This window comes from Aedes aegypti, chromosome 1 (genome assembly GCF_002204515.2).
Source record: "Aedes aegypti strain LVP_AGWG chromosome 1, AaegL5.0 Primary Assembly, whole genome shotgun sequence".
NCBI lineage: Eukaryota > Metazoa > Arthropoda > Insecta > Diptera > Culicidae > Aedes > Aedes aegypti.
In genome coordinates this window covers 268805668-268827906 of record NC_035107.1, presented here as the reverse complement: position 1 = coordinate 268827906, position 22239 = coordinate 268805668, and the positions used below count along the sequence as shown (strand labels likewise).

The 22239-nt window shown below is 36.2% G+C and overlaps 1 protein-coding gene across 1 annotated transcript in view; it reads left to right on the top strand.

Annotated features, from left to right (window-relative positions):
• The window catches only part of LOC5573336 (alkyldihydroxyacetonephosphate synthase), a 60329-nt gene that overhangs the window by 17042 nt on the left and 21048 nt on the right, over nt 1-22239 (top strand). The window contains exons 2-4 of the mRNA XM_021837778.1: nt 18559-18651; nt 18714-19902; nt 20256-20360. Coding sequence (XP_021693470.1) covers nt 18559-18651; nt 18714-19902; nt 20256-20360 — 1387 coding nt within the window. The remainder of the gene's footprint in view (nt 1-18558; nt 18652-18713; nt 19903-20255; nt 20361-22239) is intronic.

The following is a 22239-nucleotide window of genomic DNA, read 5'->3' as shown; positions in this document are numbered from 1 at the left end:
TTTTTCTATTCTAAGTTCCCAAAGTTTCTCGAAAAATTCCCATGGAATCTTCAAAAGTTCATTTAGGTTTATTCTACACTGTACAATTTTTCCAACAATTCTTCCGATCATCCTACAGATATTCTGGAAAACTATCCCAAAATTCGATTGGTTAGCTTTTTATTATCTAAGCAAATTATCTAGGAAATCTTCTAAACGTCCTCAAGAGTCCAGGAGTCATTTCAATAAGGGTGACTTGAAAACTTATCCTAGTTTTATCACCCTAGGGTTTTCTATAAAATACCTCAAGGATTTATTTTTCAGAAAATGTCATTTCCTTGGAGTTATTCCTGGAAGAATTCCTGAAAAAAAAACTTTTAGAAATTTTAGAAGGAATGTCTGGAGCAATTGCTGAAAGTATCTTTAAAGAAATCCCTAGTTGAAATCTTATTTAAATCCTAAAAGACAATTCAAAAAAAGTCCTAGGAATTTCTGGAGAAGTTATTGATTTAATTTTAAAAGACGTTGATGTCCCGGAGAAATGGATGGATGAATCTCTTGATAAAATCTTGGAGGAATTAGAGCAGTGGTCACCAAACTGCGGCCCGCAGGCCGCATGCGGCCCTCGAGAAGGTTTTGTGCGGCCCGCGAATGGATTTTGAATGTTAATGTGATGTGGCCCGCATGTTATAATTTTTATTCATGGTGGTGTTTAATCCTTTGCTCTTGCAACTTTGTTCTTGGAAAGTCAGTCATTGAAATCATGTAAAATGTTTCTGCGTTCGTGCATCTTCATGGCATAAGGAGTTATATGAAATTGGCTTTGACTCATTCAAAGGTTCAAAGTTTCTGAACAACCTGATTTTTCTTTTAGAATCTTGAAGGCACGGCTATGGGCCAGCAAAAAGTCTTTAAGTCTCTAAAAATCTCTCTTTTGAACATATTTAAGTTTACAAAATTGAACCAGGATCTTGGTCTTGCAGAGGTGTCCGCAGAATACTGATTTTTTTTTAAATTTTGACTTCAAAAATATTTCCTTTTTCTGTAAAACTTTGAAAATTATGTTATTCGAAATTTTTTACTATGGATTGCTTTCTAAATTGTTCAGGAGCCCGAACGAAAACTGCCCATGAATGCATGTCAGTCCCATGTTTGCTGGGTTTACTATGCACATGGGACAATTATGCGTTTATGGACAGTAAAGAAATGTATAGTATTGGACAATACATCTGCAACTTTTTCGATCTTCCATACAAAATGGTCTACTTTTGTGGGATAAATCTCAGTTATTTATAGCCCGATATGAATAAAATTCACACAGCATGTCGAACGTTACTCAAGTGTCAACATATATTTTTAAGTATTTAAAAATTGAATACAAAAAATGAAAAATCATATGGATTCGATTGAAGTGAATTTCGCGAAAAACATTCAAACGATTTATCTCAAAATATAAGAGACCTACACAAGTATCTTCAGCATAATTGTTAAACTCATCTAAATGTACAACATTGCTGAAAATACTATCAATCTATTTGGTCAATTTTTTGGTTTGTGTTAATTTTGAATTTTTTATTGCTTTTAATTCGTAAAAGAAAATAAAAGTTACAAATATGTGTTAAAATTCAAGATATGTTAAAATTTGATATGAATCGATCCATAAAAAAATAGATAAAAACCTCTAAAGTAGACCATTTTGTATTAGTAATCGAAAAAGTTGCAATTGCATTGTCCAATACGGTAAGAGACATATTGATCGTATTTGAGTTGAGTATATTAATAAAGCTCTGTTTCAAGCTTAAAAAGAAAGAAAGTTTTTCAATGTTAATTTTTTTCGTCATGAATTCTTTTGTATTAGCTAAAAACATGGCATTTTTTTCTGTCACTTATATCTTTGCTCCCAAACCCCTTTGCTTTGATCATAAAGTTCCCAGAAATGTATTATCCGTTCTCAAAGAAATAGTGATTTAAAGTGAGCTGTTAAAATTAATCATTAAAAATCTTGCTTCCCGCGACTGATTTTGAAAGAGTTAAGATGGCCCGTGTAATCGGTTAGGCTGAGGACCACTGAATTAGAGCTATCTTGAAAAAAGTCTCTAAGATTTTTTGGGGGAATTCCGATGGTTTCTGAAATAATCTTTAGAAAAATTTCTTTTCTGTGGTTCTCCTTGGTTAAATTCAGGTTGAATTCTTGAGGTATCCTAAACAAAAAACCTGGAGTATTTTCCCCACAGTAATTTTCAATTTCCCATTATGGGTTATAGTTTTAGCTTCACTGTGTACAAAATATTTGCAACGGTGGTCCTACCCATGATTTCCAACGTGGGCGCGCCTCTGAATAAGAATAAAAAATGAAATAGTTAAAAGGTCTATCGAAAACTTTAGGGGTTTTAAAGAGTTCTCCTGGAAATCCAGGAATCAATGGTTTCTTTCTAGGGCAGCCTTTGGTGCAAAATAGATATGAAACATGTTGCATCTATTTTGTCAGGAATAAAATCAGCGATTTTCGTAGGAATTCCTCTAGGCTCCACTCCATTACTCCGAACACCACTACCACGAATGGGTCAATACCACGAAAGGGTAATGAACGCCACTATCCCGAATGAGCCATGTTGTTTTGTACTGTTGTTAACAGTACTGCGATTTAAGACTAACCACAGTTTGTATGCACTTTTAGTTACCAATAAGGCGCAAACCTCTACCTGTATCATTCTAAACTTTTCTTGGATGATTACCTTGTATGAACGAACCCATGTGCCTTTCGAGACGAAGTAGCACTATTGTGCTAGATATATTTTTTAGAAATGGCTCATCCGGGGCTGGCATCATCTATACTTTTGCCCCGTATTCAATTCGGCATAGCCAATAAGTTACAATAACACTTCATGAAGAGTATAATTAATTCTGAAGCGTAATCACTAGGGTGATTTACAATTTAAAAATATTTGAAAATCCAATCTCCCATATCTTCCTTGCCATCCTAACCACAGAAATAGTGTTCCGTGAAATTTTCAGCTTTTTCTGTGGTGATTTCAAGATGGCCAAAAGACAATGTAGGTTTTTATGTAAATTACTATAAAGAAATATTGGAAAATGTTCATTATGTGGTAAGGATTGGACTGGCCCAGCTCAGTATGGGAGAAAAATAAAGTTGTATAATTCCACGGGGCAACCCTCAGAATTATTCTTTAGAGTTAGAGGAATACTTCCTAGAACTTTGCCATACATATGGCGAGTTTCAAAAAAATATGAAACTCGCCATACGATTTGTAACGTTGCTGAAGATGCCCTTATGCCATGAAGGAAGAGAAATATACTCCTCAAAAGGCGTAAGGAGAATAATAACAATTGAAAGTCGTTTTTCAGACGTCATCACAGTAACTAAGAAATCTATTTTTATATTAATTTGCTTCCATGATTTGGACGTTCGGTCATTGAGTTATGGCTACGTGGAAAATTTAGACTACTCTCGAGCGTAATTTAAATTGTTCCTAAATTTACCCTTCATCGAATTATGTTAACGTCATGTAGTTTGATTATTTTCGCAAAACAAATCGTTGCAAATAACTTCGGTCTATTCTTGTGATCCTACAAGCATAAAGGTCAGAATCAGTATAGAATCACTTTTTGTTCCATCAGTGACTTGAGTTACATAGTTCCTCTGATTGCTTGCCCGTGATAAAAAAAGCGTTCCGCTCAGCATGACAAGCTTCGACAAGCGATCATTGAAAAAAAAATCTATTCATTGATACCAATCCGTCAGCAGCCATCACAAACGTCTTTCGAACAGGTGCTTCCGAAAAGTCTCAAGTCAGCATCTCTCGATCTATCGAATGGTCAAGAACTAACGATACCAATCTATTTTTTTTTTCTTTACGACACACTGGCCCTGATCGATCGGAAGGCTTGTCTGTTTATAAATCGCAACTTTTGCGCGATTCGATCTCGATCGCCGAAAATGTGATTTGGGGGCAGCTTAGGCACAGTGTGATGTGAACGGTTGACTACGGCGTAGATTATCATAACCTGTTTAGGCCAAGGTGCCTGAACATTTGCACACCATAGCGGACACGGTTACATCAAAACTGACTGACCGGGGTCAACTTGACGCGCTAGCTGGGGATTTGCGTGCTACGAAAAGGAAGATTAATCCTTATGTGGAGATTGCGTCATAATGATTTGTTTTGTTATCTGGAGACCACCGGCTTCTATAATTTTTGAAATTATATATGCGGATGGTTAATTTGTTCAATCGAAACAAACGACAGGCATGGGACAGAGATATTGCTCAAAGTAATTAATACAGTGTCCGTTCGCTTTTGGCACTGTATAATTTTGGAAACATACTGTTCTATTTTGGCAAGGTGTGAACCTTGGTTTGAGCCAGAAACACATGTTAACTCAATTTTCAAATGTTTGTTCAAATGCACAATTTCTTATCATTTACTTACGGAAAACATGTAAACGTTTAAATAAAAGTTTCAAATACATAGTCAACGCTCCGAAATGATAAACTTCAGAAGTACTTTAATCACTAGGTAAATTGATCAAACATTTTGACACTCTTGCACAACACTTCAAATTCACGGACATCGGCTTATCTGTTTCGGATTGCAAACAACTTTTACCGCTTCTTTATCATCGAACCATAGCAATGTTAGCTTTTCCGCAGATCTTATCGAAATGTATTTTGTCAGCTGTAGAAATACATTCATCATCGATGTACCTAGGTCTATTGAGCAATTTTCACCTTATCTTTTATAGCCGGTATGGACAAGCTACACGGTGGTAGCTATGATAAACGTACTATCAGTTGACAAGTTTCGCTTCTTGGCATTACATACCCAACGGATTGGAGTTTGCTATTTAGCTTAAAGTTCTCAAAGATCACTTTTTTAGTTATGAAAGGCATAGTACTTAGACATGGGGAAGTCAAGAAATGATGCTGTACAAAAATATCCTGTTCGGAAATTAAACCAGGATCGTTTCAGCAGGACTTTGCTTCATAGCTGTAATTGTGCGCACGGTGCTAGGAAAGACCCCAGTTAGCGTTAGCGTTTCTTTTTTAAGATTGGTTCATATCTTTGAGCTAAATCTATAAAATATGACACCTTTCCAGAGGGGATGTGACGATTAAAAAAAATTGTGGCTAATCATAACCCGAGCAGATGAAATAAAAAACTTAGATATAGGAAAATTTGAAATTGACTCAATAGAGATAATTGACTATTTTAATAGAGATAATTTGATAATTTCGTTACCTAGAATTGATCTGAACACGTCTTGGGTTATAGTTTGTTTTAGGATTTTTTTCTAATTTTTGAACATCCCTTCATTTTTATAATTTATCTAGAAACCTCTTCTAGTTAGGGATGGTTTACAAATCATGTTACCGTATATTTCAACTTTTTCGACCCCTTTCCCTATGTCACGCTTTTTGTATGAAACCTTCTTTTGTATGAAACCATAATTTGTGCATGACTCCTTACTGATTTTTAACAATTTAAAGGATTGACTGAAAAAATGAAATATATACGTTACACTGAAGAAGACTGCAAGTGGTAGTCGAAATACGCGTATCTGTCAAAGATAAGCATTTTGGAGTGGAATTAAAAGCTACACGGTACTCTATCTACTTTTAAGTTTCTCTATTGAGATTCTGCTCAGAGGATTCGAACATTCATAAGAACATATACGTTCTCGGTATTTGACTGTTACCACATATTTAATTTTTTAACATTTTTCAATAATACAAAAACAAATAAATATCATGAAGAAATTTAATAATAGACGCATTTCGCGCCAACTCGAACAGATGTTGGCAGCGCCCACTCAGATTTCAATGAAACTATCTTGATGTTTAGACCTTGACTAATTAAGCCACTGTGCACTTAGTTTTTCCAAAATTTATCTGGACTATCTTTTGGAAAGAGCCAATCTAAATATATCAAAAAAATGGCAACTCCTACAAAAAAGTGTTGTATGAATGGCTTGTAGATAATCGTCTAATTTTTTTTTTTAATTACTGAAAATTTTGTTTGAAAATGACTCGCTAAAATAAATATTTAAGACAACAAAAGTGTTTGTTGATAAACATTTTTTTTCCTTAATATACCAACCTTTTAAGGAAAAAACAGAAACAAAAACAAAAATAGGTAATTTTAAAAGAAGAAAAATATTTTAAATAAAAAACACCATGATTTTATGAATCGACTTTAAATTTTGAAATCAGTTTTTCAGTGCAGGTCACAAATGAGATATTTTTTATTTGAAATTCTTAATAATTAAAAGTAAACTGATTACATAAAATTGACTCGTTTATTGAGTTTAATTAATTCACGAGAAATTGTGACTTTAACTTGTTTAGGTTGAAAATAACACACTAAAATATTTATTCAAGAAAAGAAATAGTTTTTGTAAGGAAAACGTTTTTTCCTTAAATATCCCATCTTGCGATGTATGAACGGTTCTTTTTATCTTTATTAACGAGATTTTTAGCCTTAGGCTAGTTCACCTCGAGACCAAGGGCTTTACTTCCCTTCTGAAGCAAGTCGTCACCTGGGAAGGAGAAACCGATACAAGGTCAATGTGAGCCCGAATTCTGCTGTCACGAACTGTCACTATGAGCCGGGATCTCAAACAATGGACAAACTTGGCAAAAGCGCGTAATTGATCAAAACATATGTTTGCATTTCATCGAAGGTGACAAAAATCGAATGAAAATCAATTCACGCGTGTTCAAAGAAATGTCGCGAAAGCTCCTTTTATTCCGATTGAATATAAAGTATTGACATACACATATTTTTACTTTTTCCATTACAAATGAAAAATAAATGGTTAGAAAACTCTGGCCCTGTTGCCATTTTTGCCTAGAAGGATTTTAGACAGCTTTAATTGTTTTTAGCCCCCCCCCTCTTCCTCATAAGTAAGATTTTTTGTATTAAAACTTAAAATAATTTGTATTGCGCATAAGATATACTCCTACCCATACTCTTAATTTACGTAATTAATAGACGACCCTTAGATGTAGGGGAGGATGGATGTATTCTTAGAGGAATCTTTATAGTAATTTCTAAAAAAATGAAGGAACATTTTGAGAAATCTCAGTTGGATCTTTGTTGTAAGTTTTCTGGTAGTTCTCTTAAGTAATTAGATGTTCAGTTAGAAGGCCCTGCAGATTTGTTTTTGGGAGTCCTAAATAATCTTCTAAAGAAATTCATGGAAAGTTCCTTGATAACACGTACAAGAATCTTTGGTGATTTTCTGGAAGGAATTAATGTAGCATTTTGTTTTAAGATCCTCTTAATTAGTCTGAAGTGGTTACTGAAGGTGTCAGTAAAAATGACCAAAAATATATTTTAAATTTCTTAAACGAATGATTTAAAAAAAATATCCAGGAAAATTATTGTAGGAGTTTGTTGGAAAACGAGCGTAGAAACTCCAGGAAAAAATCCCGTACTCATTTAACCCGTTAACGCCCAAGGTATCTCACAATTGGAATTCAGCTCCGTTTTTGTTACTCATAGTCGTATTCCCATAAATTAAACCTTATTTCACCAAAAAATTTCAAGTCTATGGTGAGGATCCAAAAAAATTCTTGAAAGTGTGTCGTCCATATCTAGCTGTTCTATAAGTTTATTTTTGAGATTTATCAAATATATTTTCATGCAGATCGACCCATTACAATGTAAACAAGTTGGAAAAAACTGCTGGTGAGGGGTAATTCATAAATTACGTCACGTACAGAAGAAGAAGGAGGGGGTTACAATGAAACGTACCTACTCATATAAAAATTGGAATCCATACAAAAAGTGTGATACAGAGGAAAATTGAGGAGGATGAATATGGCAAAACTTTGCGTGACGTAATTTATGCACGTACTCTGATAAATAATTTGCAACATAAAGAATAAAAATTTCAGAGGTGAAAGGTGCATGCCAGAACTAAATAATTTAGTGACTTCAATTCAATATTCTGCTCTACCACGTAAGTAAGATACAGAAATACATACATTCCCATACATGTACATGTACAATAATGTACACTTAAGCCATTTATACCAAAAGCAAAATAAAATCTTACATCAAATATTTTGATTTAGAAAAAAACCTACAGATGTTTCAGAATAGTCTTCAAAAAGATTATATAAAACTTGCCAGCTGATAATGGAAACATAACTATCAAAATATTTTTTCTGGTTCAAGTTATTAGTATACAATGTGACTCTGATCTGACAGTGATCGAAATTCATATTTGGCAATATCAGAATTTCGTTAGTGCTGATCAAAAGTTAGTCCTTCAGTCCAATGACAGTCAAATATTGGACTCCAACTATTACATGCTTTACAGATGTGAATATTTGAAGCCAACATTATTCGGCTATAACGTTTAAGTTACTGCATCACTGATGCATATAGTCTTATTCACCGATAGAACCGAATCCACTCAGTCCAAGATTATTGACACTAAAGCTGGCCAGAATACCTGGGGAGCATACTGAAGCGTGCCCGCTCAAATGTCACAACTCTTGGTCCGAGTGAGTTGAGCAAGGAAGGCTCTTTACTGCTACCTCAACGCGTTGCTGGTTCTACAAAGTAAACAACCATACAAAACTACGACCAAACAATGGTGAAGGCGTAATCAATTTTCTCGAAAACATTCATTTTGGGAATTAAGTAGAATTTTTAGATTAAATTGGCAACAACGCACTGCAGTAGCGCGTAGTAAATAACTGCTTGTAAACAATATCTTTCAAGCGCATTTATTACCTGTAATTTTGCGAATAATATTTTTTTCTTTTCCACGTTTAAGTCATAAAACTGGTTCTGGACTTAGGTTGGCGGCTATTTAATATTACTCTCATTTGACAGCCGTCCTTCACCCTTGGAGTTCAGTTCATGGATGGATAAGTCAATTTGTCGGTTTTTTCGTTCTTCACTCCCTTCAAAAGATAAAAAGATCTAAATGGTGTTAAGGTTCGTCTAAAAATGTAAGGAGCATTACATCCAAAATAAGCGATTGTTGCTCGAATCGACAGTAAGTATCCATTGTTTTGATCTAGGCAGACCAATTTCTTATTGGTTTTTTCCTTGATGTTTCGCACATAATAGCAATTCTCAGCTAATATGTTTGTTTGCGAAAATATCTCCTTTAGTTGGTCATCGTTTTCGAAGATACCAAATTTTTTATCACTATACTTCAATCATGAGAATGATTTCCGAACTAAGAAGGTTTTAGGCGAATAGTTTTCTTTGGATTTAATCAGTGGACTGATATATAAGCGAATAAAATGTGTGCCCAGTAGTGCCATTTAGGTGATTTCCGAAGTAATAAGTTTCCAGGCGAATAGGTCTCATTCAGTTCTCCAACTTTGTCAAAAACACTAACTTCGTATCCAATCTCTAGATTGAAATAAAAGCAAATAATATGTTTGTCTACTAGCGCCACCTTGGGAGAATTTTCCAAACTACTATGTTTCTGGGCGAATAGATCCCATTTAGTTGAACACTTTTGTCGAAGATACAAATTTCGAGAGTTCGATTTTTTTCAGTCTCATCGCTGGACTGATATAAAAAAAATAAAATATTTGACCACTAGCGCCACCTTGTGAGTGTTTTCCGAACTAATATGGTTTTAGACGAATAGGATTCATTTAGTTGTTCAACATTGTCCATGACACAATCTTTGTATCTGATCACTTGACTGAGATATTAGCAAATAAAATCTTTGCTCACTAGCGCCATCTTGTGAGTGTTATAAGGTTTTATGTGACTAAGTATCATTTAGTTGTTCAACATTGTCGAATACATCAATTTTGTATCTCATAACAGAACTTAGATACAAGAAAATACAATATTTGTCCACTAGCGCAATCTAGTGAGTGTTTTCCGAACTAATAAGTTTTCGGGCGAATAGATCTCATTCAGTTGAACAAATTTATCGAAGACACCAATGTGGTATCTCATCACTGAACTGAGACATAAACAATCAAAATTTTCAATCGCTAGCGTCATCTTTTGAGTGTATTTCGAACTAAAAAGGTTTTAGGCGAATATGTCTCATTTAGTTGATCAATTTTGTCGAAGACATCAATTTTGTATCTAATAACTGGACTGAGATACAAGCAAATAAAATCTCTGCTCACTAGCGCCATCTAGTGAGTGTTTTCCCAACTAATAAGTTTTCGGGTGACTATATCTCATTCAGTTAAATACATTTGTCGAAGACCACAACGTTGTATATCATCACTGAACTGAGATATAAACAATCAAAATGTTCGACCATTAGCGCCATCTTTTGAGTGTTTTCCGAACAAATAAGGTTTTAGGCGAAAAGTTCTCATTTAGTTGATCAACTTTATCGAAGACACCAATTTTGTATCTCAAAACTGAACTAAGATATAAGCAAATAAAGTTTTAGCTCACTAGCGCCATCTTGGGATTATTTTCGAATTTATAAGGTTCTATTTGAATAGGTATTACTTAGTTGTTCAACTTTGTCGAAGGCACCATTTTTGTATCTCATAACTGGGCTAAGATATAAGCATATACAATTTTGGCTCACTAGTGCCATCTTGGGAGTGTTTTTCGAATTTATAAGGTTCTATGCGAATAGGTATTATTTAGTTGTTCATTTTTGTCGAAGACACCATTTTTGTATCTCATAACCGGGCTAAGATATAAGCAAATAAAGTTTTAGCTAACTAGCGCCATCTTGGGAGTGTTTTCCGAATTTATAAGGTTCTATGCGAATAGGTATTATTTAGTTGTTCAACTATGTCGAAGACACCAATTTTGTATCTCATCGCTGGACTGAGATATAAACGAAGCAAGTTGGAAAGTTGGTTCATATGTTGCTTAAAAACGCGACATTTGTTGGCGTCTGTGCGCCACCTGGTGAGTTAATTCTGAATTAAAATAGTTACCAAGTGGAAGTCAGCAGTCCTGTGATCAACTTTGCAGAAGACAGTTTTCTCCTAAACCTCTTTATTTTCAAGATATTTGCACTACAAGTACTGTCCTATTTATAGGACGCTGGGCGTTCGGGGCTTCTGTCCTATTTTTAGGACGCTGGGCGGATATGGGTTAAAAAAGGATTCGAGTTGCCTACAACAACTTGAATTAGCCCTTTAATACTCAACCCTGCCTGTAAATAGACTATCCTGCTCGATTTTGTTTGGTTTTTGTTTGTAGCTCGTAAATCAGAACGATTTATTTTTCATCTGATAGGTACGACGCTAGACGCGTAGGATGCAGAGTTACTTGGGCACTTCCATGATTCACTTTGGCATGTATGGTTCCGCTCGACCGAATTTTCTGAAACTTTGCAACAAAAAGCACTTCAATACGACGCATACTGGGGAAGATCGCTGTTTTTGACGGACAAAACTTCTACTACACTGGATATACATCCTTGAGGTTTGGTTCTTCGACAAAATATTTTGGAATAATTTGTACTACATTTTGATCCTAGATAAGTTTTATCTTTTGACAGGAACATCCTAGCAAAAAAACTTTTTTATGCAAAGTTGTTTATTGAGGCATTTTTGACATTTCTTCTGAAGACATTTACCCTCTATCGCTGACGTAGTTGGCGCTGTATAACACTTTAGTAAAAACGGCACAAAATTGGTTCTAACCATTTTTCTGTAATATTTTTTTAATTTTTTTTTTATGAAACTTTCAAAGCATAACAATAACAAAGTAAATTTACATTACTTACTTACTAACAAAATTTTCAGATTTAATGATTCTTTCAATACAAACAGTCCAAAACTGTTTTTAAAAATCATGTTTAACTCATGAAACGGCAGATGGCGGCAGCTATTTTTTTTTGTCTATAGCTTATCAACAACATATGGTTCATTGTCGGAAAGAAAAGAATAATGAAACCGCAGGGGCTTTTTTGTTGTGGCGGTTTGAAGTTTAGATTAAAATATTTTAAAATATTTATATTCGATTAGATAGGATGCAGAGCTACTTGGGCACATCCATGATTCATTTTGGCATGGGGGGTTTTTCTCGGCCGAACTGTCTGAAATTTTGTAATGAGAAGCGCTTTAGTACGGCGCATATTGTGGCCAAATATGAGATCTGTAGCTATCAAAAAACCCCACTGCCGAAGTGAATTAAGAGTGCCAAGAATAGGAGCCGGCTCCCTATTGATGCATTTATATTATTAAAATGAACAAAGAAACATATTGAATATTAACAAAGTGTTTTCAAGAAGTCATCACTAAACTTATGTTTTAATAAACATTTAAATGGAAATTAGGATAAAACGTTCCATATGTGTATCCTTCTTCTTCTCCTTGACATTAACGTCCTCACTGGGACAGAGCCTGCTTCTCAGCTTAGTGTTCTTATGAGCACTTCCACAGTTATTAACTGAGAACTTTCTATGCCTATGCATTCGTATATCGTGTGGCAGGTCCGATAATACTCTATGTCCAGGGAAGTCAAGGAAATTTCCATTACGAAAAGATCCTGGACCGGCCGGGAATGGAACCCAGACACCTTCAGCATGGCTTTGCTTTGTAGCCGCGGACTCTATCCACTCGGCTTAGGAAGGTCCCTATATGTGTATCCATACCCTTCGATTTTTATTAAGACAATATTGTTGTGTTTAATAAAAGTCACGTGTTACAATTTGATTAATCTCTTGATCTAAAAGCGGATTATATGATAAATCTTCCTATTTAAATCATATATCGAATTAACTTTTATTGATTCTAAAACTGTTCTAGCAAACAAAGATCCAACTGGCCCCATTTTTCTTTAATGTTCTTGACTAGTCGTCGGCAAAAAGTTAGCTGCAGCCATCTGCCGCTTGATGAGTTATCCAGGATCCACTGTTTTTTTTACTGTTTTTATTAAAAAGTATCATAAAATCTGAAAATTTTGCTAGTTAATGACGAAAATACACGCCATCCACGTCAGTGATAGAGATGAGGTGTCCACAGAAGAAATGTCAAAAATGCATTAATAAAAAACTTTACAGTAGGAAGTTTTTCGCTTGGATGCTCCTGTCAAAAGAAAAAACTTATATAAATCAGATCAAATCGTAAGTAGTCAAAATGTGGTAAAAATAATTCCAAAATACTTTGTCGAAGACTCCAAACCTCTAGGACATAGTTTCCCAAACTGTGGGTCGCGACCCCCAGGGGGGTCGTGAGCTGCTCTCTGGTGGGTCGCGAAAAAATATCTCATTTTGTGTTGATCGACTTAGATTTTTTCCTACATTTTCATATGTCTCCTCGATTCGAAGCAAATGGTTTGAAATTGTTCCCATTTATTCATTTCAGCATTTCTTCTAGAGCCTAACAGTCATAAGTACTGATGATCAAAACACTTGATATGGCATTTATTTTTTTTTTTTTGAAAGATGTTAGAAAATTGAAGCTTTAAAAACATTTCGTTTCAAACAAAACTTTTTTCTCGTATAAGAAAAGTTTTGTATAAATATGGTGATTTTTTTCACATTAACGTAACTGTACAAGGAGTTTGGATAAATTTATAGATTTACATACTACATTTTTGTGGCAAATTTCGGAAACAAACATAGTGCGAACGAAACGTCTAAAACTATGACGGATTGAATGTATCAAAATATATTCATCATTATGTGCGATCTTAAAACTACATTGCTGCTGGTTTGAAAATAAGTTGATGATAGCTTCAAAATTAAAAGAGAAAATACAGAAATGTATCCAAGAATCGAACTCGCGACCCTTTAGTGATAGCTACACGCTCCAGCTCTCTCGGCTGTTTCACCATCTCAGTAAATGAAAAATGAAAGTGGAACAGCTTCTTTCTTAAATGAATGTGTCACAGAATCGCTCGATGGTTGGCGGTTTCATCGTGAATTTGAAAGAGCAGTCAACAATAAATTTCTAGCGCACTGAACTGAATTTTTTATTGCAAGGGTCATGATTGGTTGACAGATGGTCTGATTTGCTTCAGCTGTTGGCTAACGCTTGTAATTTTCAAATGCCTGCCACAATTTTCCGTTGATTTCCAAATTGCGTGCTACTTAATAGTCACAACTTTTTGCTGTGTACAATAAATTTAGCAAAAATGAAATTTGAAATCTTTGTTCAAATAATTCTATCACAAATATTGGGAGTTCAGTGAGTTTAATTGATAAACAGTACTCTTACTGTTGAAATTTCCAGCTCAGAAAAAAATAATTATCTTAAATATCAAAAAATAAATAACTTTTTAGCTGAGAAAAACTGTTTTCCTTGGTTCGTAAAATTTTATGAAAAGTTTATATTCCCATCAAATATGTAATATGGTGGAATAGAATATTTCGATGTGATTGTTGTTGTTGTTGTCAATTGAACGAGAATTAGTCACATTGAAATGTAAGCAACATCGTAGACTTTGTAATTTAAACGTTCGCGGTGCATGTCATTTTCAAAAAAGTAACGATAGACTTCAAAAATTTTAGTGGAAAAATTAATTTATCAACTTTTTTCACCTGGTGGGTCGCGAAGAATATGCCAGACAGCTAGGTGGGTCGCGCACTCGAAAAGTTTGGGAACCTATGCTCTAGGATGCAGATCAAGATAACTAGAGGTTTTGTCCGTCGAAAACAGTGACGCACATAGTGGCCAAATTTGAGCTCTTTATCTTTGAAAAAAAAAAAAAACACTATTGGAGTGAATCAAAAGTGCCAAGAATATGATCCGACTAAAGAAGTTTTTTTTATGAATTTTCAAACACTTTTGTACTTTTGAAAAATAATGGAAATGTTTATGGATTATTTGCTTTTCCCATAGCCACGGTTAGTCACCAGAAGTGAAATCATTTTCATTGTATTTTGTATGGGTTATGTAAACTAAAATTTCTCGAAAATAAAAGCTATAATCAACATATATTTGGTAGGCGCGATGGTCATCATTACACAATGGTCCGAATCGGCAATTTAGCAGGGCAAAGTTTTTTCAGTGTCCTTGTTGATTTTAGACGTTCGCTGCCTTCAGAGAAGTTGTTTGTTATTGAGTACTGCGGCCCATATGTAATTTTCAATTTTGAACTGTGAGAAAATGTGTGGTTGCATTCTTCAGAAAATTTTAAGAATACATTATTATGAACAACTTCGCAGGGAGACACTTTTGATCATATTGATAATTCTTCATTTGAGCTGAGTAAATTAATTCTACATGTTTTAAATTAAAGTGGTCGAAAAAATAATCAGTTTATTTGTAAATTTTTTTTTGTTCACTGTTTTAAGGTGAAGATGAAGCGAAGCCAAACTTCAATAAATCTAGAGAACCAGACACCCGTTTGAACTGAAAACTTAATCGATTAGTAACCCTCAGCTAGTGACCACCAGTGATGTTTGGTTGTTCAGATTTTCAAAATAACTTTCAAACAAACTTAAACGTTTGTTTGTTTCTCACGCTTCAGATTTTTCATGCGTGAGTTGTCAATCATGCAACTCAACAGTCAAAAAATCATGGATGAGTTGGCTCACCTTTTTAACTCATTGTCTCGTATTTCCACAGTTTACTCACACACAGCAATATTTTCTTGTTAGTCTGGTAAAATTATGTTAATCCTTTCTAACGTAAAAAACAACATTCGGGTTTCACGAGTTTTTGCCGGGTTTTGCGACTGAATCATTTTTTACGGTTTGAGTTGATTGAGTTGATTTTGCATCAAAATCTGAAGCGTGAGATTTGCGGATCAGATCTCTAATGAGTTTGCTCTCACGGGAGAGCGTATTGATTGAGATTTTGAGTGTGAGTCTATCAACACTGTTTTTGGCCATATCTTTTCAGCACGATGATATGCATGATACGTTTTCGTGAAAGCCTGATTTAGCGTGCACACTTTTCGCTCAGAGAGTTTTGTGATATTTCCTACCTGGACATGACTAGACATGTTTGAACAAAATTCTCCAGAAGGTCCGAATTGTACCAACCCTGTTCCAAATCGGACCCTCCATGTTCTTATTCGGACCTAAGAAATCCTATGAAAATCGATAAAAACGTAACATCAAATCCAAATGCTGAACAATGTTTTGAACAGTTAAGGCAGTGAAAACAAAAACATTATTTTACACTGTTATCACCGTCATACCAAAAATGTTTGCAACTCAAATTGAAATCAATCATATCTTGAAAAGACTCTTCAAATATTTTTATTTATTCTTCGGGTTATAAAACAATAATTGGCGTCTTTCATCCAAGTTCTAATTCTGAAATAACACTCTCGATTAATTCGTACTAAATTTGGTTAACTAATCAATTGGTGCTTGTATATGTTTTACTATTTTACATTTTGAGATAAAACTATACAAATTCTCTACACCAAAAAATAAACTCAATGTATAAGCCAATATTTATTTATTTATTTTTTTTATTTATTTCATGTCGTCAATCAGAAATAGACCATTTTGTTACAATTTTAAACTTAATATTATACAGTTTAAAAACGTTATTTTCTTAATCTAGTTCGAATTTTGATATCACATAAATTTTTGTTTTAGTTTCGATTTCGTCATAGTAAAGTCAATGGTTTTGCAATGTTTATTGTAAACAGACATTATTTGATTTAAAGGCTCGAATTTGGCATAATTTGTGCGGTGATGGTTTGTATAAAAAATACTACGACTTCGCAGTTGTCTTAAACGAGCATAAACAATAATTTTGACAAAAGTGTCATCGAGTCAATACGATGCGAAGCCTTGCTGAAGGTGTCTGGGTTCGATTCCCGGTCGGTACAGGATTTTTTCGTAATGGAAATTTCCTTGACTCCCCTGGGCATAGAGTATCATCGTACCTGCCTCACGATATTCGGATGCGAAAATGGCCGAATAGGCAAAGATAGCTCTCAGGGAATAATTGTGGAAGTGCTCATAACAACACTAAGCTGAGTAGCCGGCTCTGTCCCAATGGAGACGTTAATGTCAAGAAGAAGATAAGCCCATAGTACAATTTGCTGGGTATCCTAATGAAGACTATCTGTCACCGATGTAAAAATCAATAAATCGATTCAATTGCAGTTATTCGAAGAAAGAATGAGTAAACTTGTATTGAATAATAAAACTATCTATTGTCAAAAATGCAGTTTTAAATTTGAAGAAATATGTGTAGTTTGTTGAAAGAATGCGTGTGTTTTAAAAGAATAAATCAAACACTACTTTTTATCAGGTACCCTAACCAGTTGCAAATGCAATTCGCTTTCAAATAGCATCTGCATCAATTTTTGAGAAGCTATTTAACTGTAAATTATCTACAAATCAAATGAACATTTAAGCTTATTGAGCGAAATACGTCAATAAGCTTAAACGTTTATGAAATTTGTAAATAGTTTACAGTTAAATAACTTCTGAAAAATTGATGCAGAATGGGGGCCTTCCTTAACCGAATGGGTAGAGTACGCGGCTACAAAGCAAAGCCATGCTGAAGGTGTCTGGGTTCGATTCTCGGTCGGTCCAGGATCATTTCGTAATGAAAATTTCCTTGACTTCCCTGGGCATAAAGTTTAATCGTACTTGCAACACGATATACGGATGCGAAAATGGCTACTTTGGCAAAGAAAGCTCTCAGTTATTAACTGTGGAAGTGCTTATAAGAACACTAAGCTGAGAAGCAGGCTCTGTCCCAGTGAGGGCGTATAATGCCAAGAAGAAGAAAAAGAATATGGATTAAGTTAAGTTTTAAAAGCAATTTATAGCAATTTATCAGTACAATATGTTTGATAGTGCTGCCAATAGATTGAAACTGTTTGTTGGTCACTGAAAAACATTAATAGCTTGGATAATTGCTACGTGGTCACTCATTCTGTAGTGATTATGATCTAGAGTGCGATGTCGCATCACTGCTGTTGGTTGTCATATCAAACTGATATTGATAGCTCGCAACTGATATAGATAGTTTTAAAACATCAGCTGCAGCTGATATGACTAACATTGAACAACTCTGCTACTATGTTGCACATTAGTTAGTTGGGAATTCCACCGCATGATGGAGCTATCACAGAAAACATTATTTTCTAATCCCCCGAATCGTATAATTGAAAATAACTATTTTTCAAGATATTTAAAAAAAAACTATGTGCAAAACCAACAACTCGTGGATACACACCAATGTGTAAAAAAAATCACAAATCGATTCACTAATAAAGTAACAGCCCTTCAATGTTCTCTGGGGAGGCAAAGGGTAAAACGATTTTCTGAAGATATTACTGAAGAAATTTATTTAAGAATTCTTAGGAAATTGCCAAAAGAATACCTTCGACAGTCTCTTTAAAGAAAGTCCAGAAAAAAAAACTGAGAAAAAATTCATGTATGAATTCCAAGAGTTTAACCACGATTTTTGTGCAAGGATTTCTATTAAAATTGATGCAGGGATTCCTTCAGGAATCTCACTTGGAATTGTTTCTGCAATCAATGTAACTAAGTATGAATAAACGATAACAACCTTATGTCACAATGCAACCGTCCAGACCTATCGAAGAAGCAAATGCCCAACGCGATTAGCATTCCGGATATCACTAATTAGAAATTGAAATTAATTGAATCCAATTGCATTGATTACCAATGTCTTTCTAACTTTCTCATTTGCAGGCAGCAGTTGCTCAAATGGAACGGTTGGGGTTACAAAGATTCCGGCTTCGATTACGAACTTTCGACCGGCCTTCTATCGTTTGCCGGCGATCGGTTAGTGACTATGACAATCTATACCCATCGATTAGCGCTACTAATTCCCTTTGCCGTTTCAGTTACCCCATCGGAGGATCCGTCTCGCTACCACACTTCAAAGACTACGTCATAAAGACGCTCAACGTGGACTTGAGCCGTAAGAACGTCGGCGTCCCGCTACCTCAAACCTACCCAGAACCGGTACCGTGTGGAGAGTTTCTGGCCAAACTGCAGCAGCACGGGATCGATTTCACCCAGAATGGAGAAGATCGACTGGTTCGAAGTCACGGCCAAGCATTGCACGATATCCACGCGCTACGAACGGGTCAAATCAAACGAATACCGGATACGGTAGTGTTCCCGCTAAGTCACGAGCAGGTCGTTCAGGTGGTGCAGGCTGCCACAGAGAATGACGTCGTGGTGATACCTTACGGAGGAGGAACTTCCGTTTCCGGTTCTGCTTCCTGTCCGGAGAATGAACAGAGATCGATCGCACTGCTGGATACGAGTCAGATGAACCGAATGCTCTGGATCGACAAAGAAAATCTAGTGGCTTGCTTCGAGTCGGGCATCATCGGACAAGATTTGGAACGGGAATTGCGGAAGCTAGGCTTCACGATGGGACACGAGCCGGACAGTTTCGAGTTTTCGAGCTTGGGAGGCTGGGTGGCTACGAGGGCGTCAGGAATGAAAAAGAATTTGTACGGGAATATCGAAGACATTGTGGTGAAGGTCAAAATGGTGACGGCGAAGGGTGTTCTGGAGAGAAGTGTTGCAGTGCCACGAATATCGTGCGGACCGGATTTCAATCACATCATTATGGGATCGGAGGGTACTCTAGGAGTGGTAACGGAAGTGCTCGTGAAGATTCGACCGTTACCGGAAGTCAAAAAGTACGGATCGCTTGTGTTCCCCAACTTTGGATCCGGTGTGCGATGTCTACGAGAGGTGGCAAAGCAGCGGCTGCAACCTGCCAGTATTCGATTGATCGATAACGAACAGTTTGTCTTCGGCCAGGCTCTGAAACCCGCTGGCGGAGTTTTGTCGAGCTTGTCCAGTGCCCTGCAGAGAGCGTACATCACTGGAGTCAAAGGCATGGACATGGAGAAGATCGCGATCGTTACCTTGGTATTTGAAGGCACCGCCAAAGATGTTAAAATACATGAGCAGAAAATCTTTGCTATCGCTGCCAAGCATGGAGGATTCTCGGCTGGCAGTACCAATGGAGAGAAGGGCTACATCTTGACCTTTGTGATCGCTTACATCAGGGTGAGTTACGAAATGACGAATAAGGAGTCACGCAAATTCCTACGGTTGACAACGCCAAACCCGTCACGTTCCAAGTGGTCTAATCGGCAGTGGCGCAGTGAGTCTGATGGTAAACACTTCCCGCCGCTTCGGATGAGAGTGCTTGACTCAATATTGACTTTCACTTGACCACGCGAGACGGGTGGCGATCGATGAAACACAAACTGACGATAATCGAAGTGCACTTGTTGTTGATCATCAGTTCTTGGTTTTTTTGCGCACAAGCCTGGCCTGGGGCAAGGCTGAGAGACGTGAACCAACTGAATGCTAATTGATATTCTATTTGTTCTGTTTGCTTGCTTGTTGTTCCGCAGGACTTGGCACTGGAGTACAATGTGGTTGCGGAATCGTTCGAAACCTCGGTCGCCTGGGATCGATGCGAAACGCTGTGCACCAATGTGAAGAAACGAATCTCGAAGGTGAGTGTTCTGCCGGTTGGCATCATCGACGAAAATCTATCGGTACAATAGGACTATTCTATCTCTATGCCTGTCTTCTACACACAACCATTGGCGTAGGAGCACGAGGGTCAGGGGGCAAGACTCCCCGAGTAGTTTTTCAGATTCTTCTTCTTTTTTCTGGAGTTACGTTCCAACTGTTACAGAGTCTACTTTGCAGCTTATTACCTGAAAGCTTTCTTTGCCAATAGGGCCTACAACCTTTAGAACATTCACCACCGACCACTGAGCGGCGACACAGAAGTTTGCATTGCAGTCATTGAATGTGCTACTTTCGAGTTTTTCAAACTTCTATCACAAGCTCATGGAAGAATGGTAGATGAGAACTGTTAAACTGTATGGAAAATAATTAAAAACGTTAATTTTGAACTTGAAAATAAGCTTCTATAGGATCCAATAGGGGTATCGTTCCGGTAATTTAAAGGTTTGCAGTATTTAGTCGTTTTTACTGGTAACAGTCTTTGGGTTGATCATCAACAACTTACCATTATCTAGATAAAAATGGGTGGGGATCTCTGAATGGGGATCTCTGTACTGAACTCTTCAAGGATCGGTCATTGCCGGTACTCAAGGAGCATACGAGAATCCTTATTAGGGCTGTGCAAATAAAAATTATATCGACAATATCGATGTTAGTTCAACCTAAAACTAATCGACATTGGCGTAGCTAGGATTTTTCCCTAGAAGGGGCTTAGGGGGGTGGGGGTTTTGTTGAGGGTTGGTGTTCAGCAAATTTTTGTTTTACGAAAAATATGTCGGTTGCAATAATAACGATATTTACAAATTACAAAACTGATTTTATTTGTTAGTGATTCTGTCGCATTTTGCTGCACATCAGCGTTATTCGTAAATTTCAATTTTCACTATGGAAGATATTCAATGTATGTAAATGGATGGTCCAGTAAAACAAATCCTTCACTAATTATTTTTCCCATTGAATATCACCTATGTTTCTTCTACGCACTTTTTTGGGTATTCAACCAGTTTTTGAGAGATTCTACTGGAAAATATCATTCCGTACTTTTGCAGTACATTCTTCAAGTGCTCCCTTACCAGATTTCATTGAGTACCTGCTGGGACTCGCACTGAAAATCATTTACCGGTAGGTACAGTCCTAGACCATTGTATGAGGGTTGCCTCCTTCCCGTCCATTACCAATTCAGAAATTTGGGACATCCTCCAATAATCGAGAGCTGTCTTGGCCACGTCCTTGAGAAAGCTGGGGAATGGGAAAGGATGATTGATTGAACACCTACTTAAAAAGATGCAGAGAACTCTACGACCTCTCATAGGTGTTACGGGATGTTGTGGAATGCTGATGGAAAGGGTAGTGCCATATGATATGAAACCAGGCCGTCACCCATCGTTAGAATTCCAATTTTATGTCACCGATCGCTAGTTTTTGATAAAACTTAAGGTTGGTCCTTTCTGTTTTCTCAAATTGGTGGACCCTTCGTTCGCCAGCTGGCTGAACATTTTGCGAAAAAGCCCATTTTTTGACAAATCTTGGGTATTTCTTCACGTGATATGTCTCATTAGAGTGATGCAAATTTCGAAATTTTTGCTCCCCTATGCTTAAACGATTTAAATTATGGTAAAAAACATCCTCTCAAAATTTGAAATGATTTGGAAGAAATTTGACTGTGCACACGCCATTTGAAGTTTATATGGAGATTACTATGGAAAACGCCAACCTTTTGTGTTCAGCCCTCTATCTCTTCGTCATAATATTTTATGGGGAAGTGAATACACTCTTCTCATGCGAAATTCTTTCAGCTACAACTTTGCCGAAGACCACATTTTGATTGGACGTCAGGAAAAATTGTTATTCATCATCATG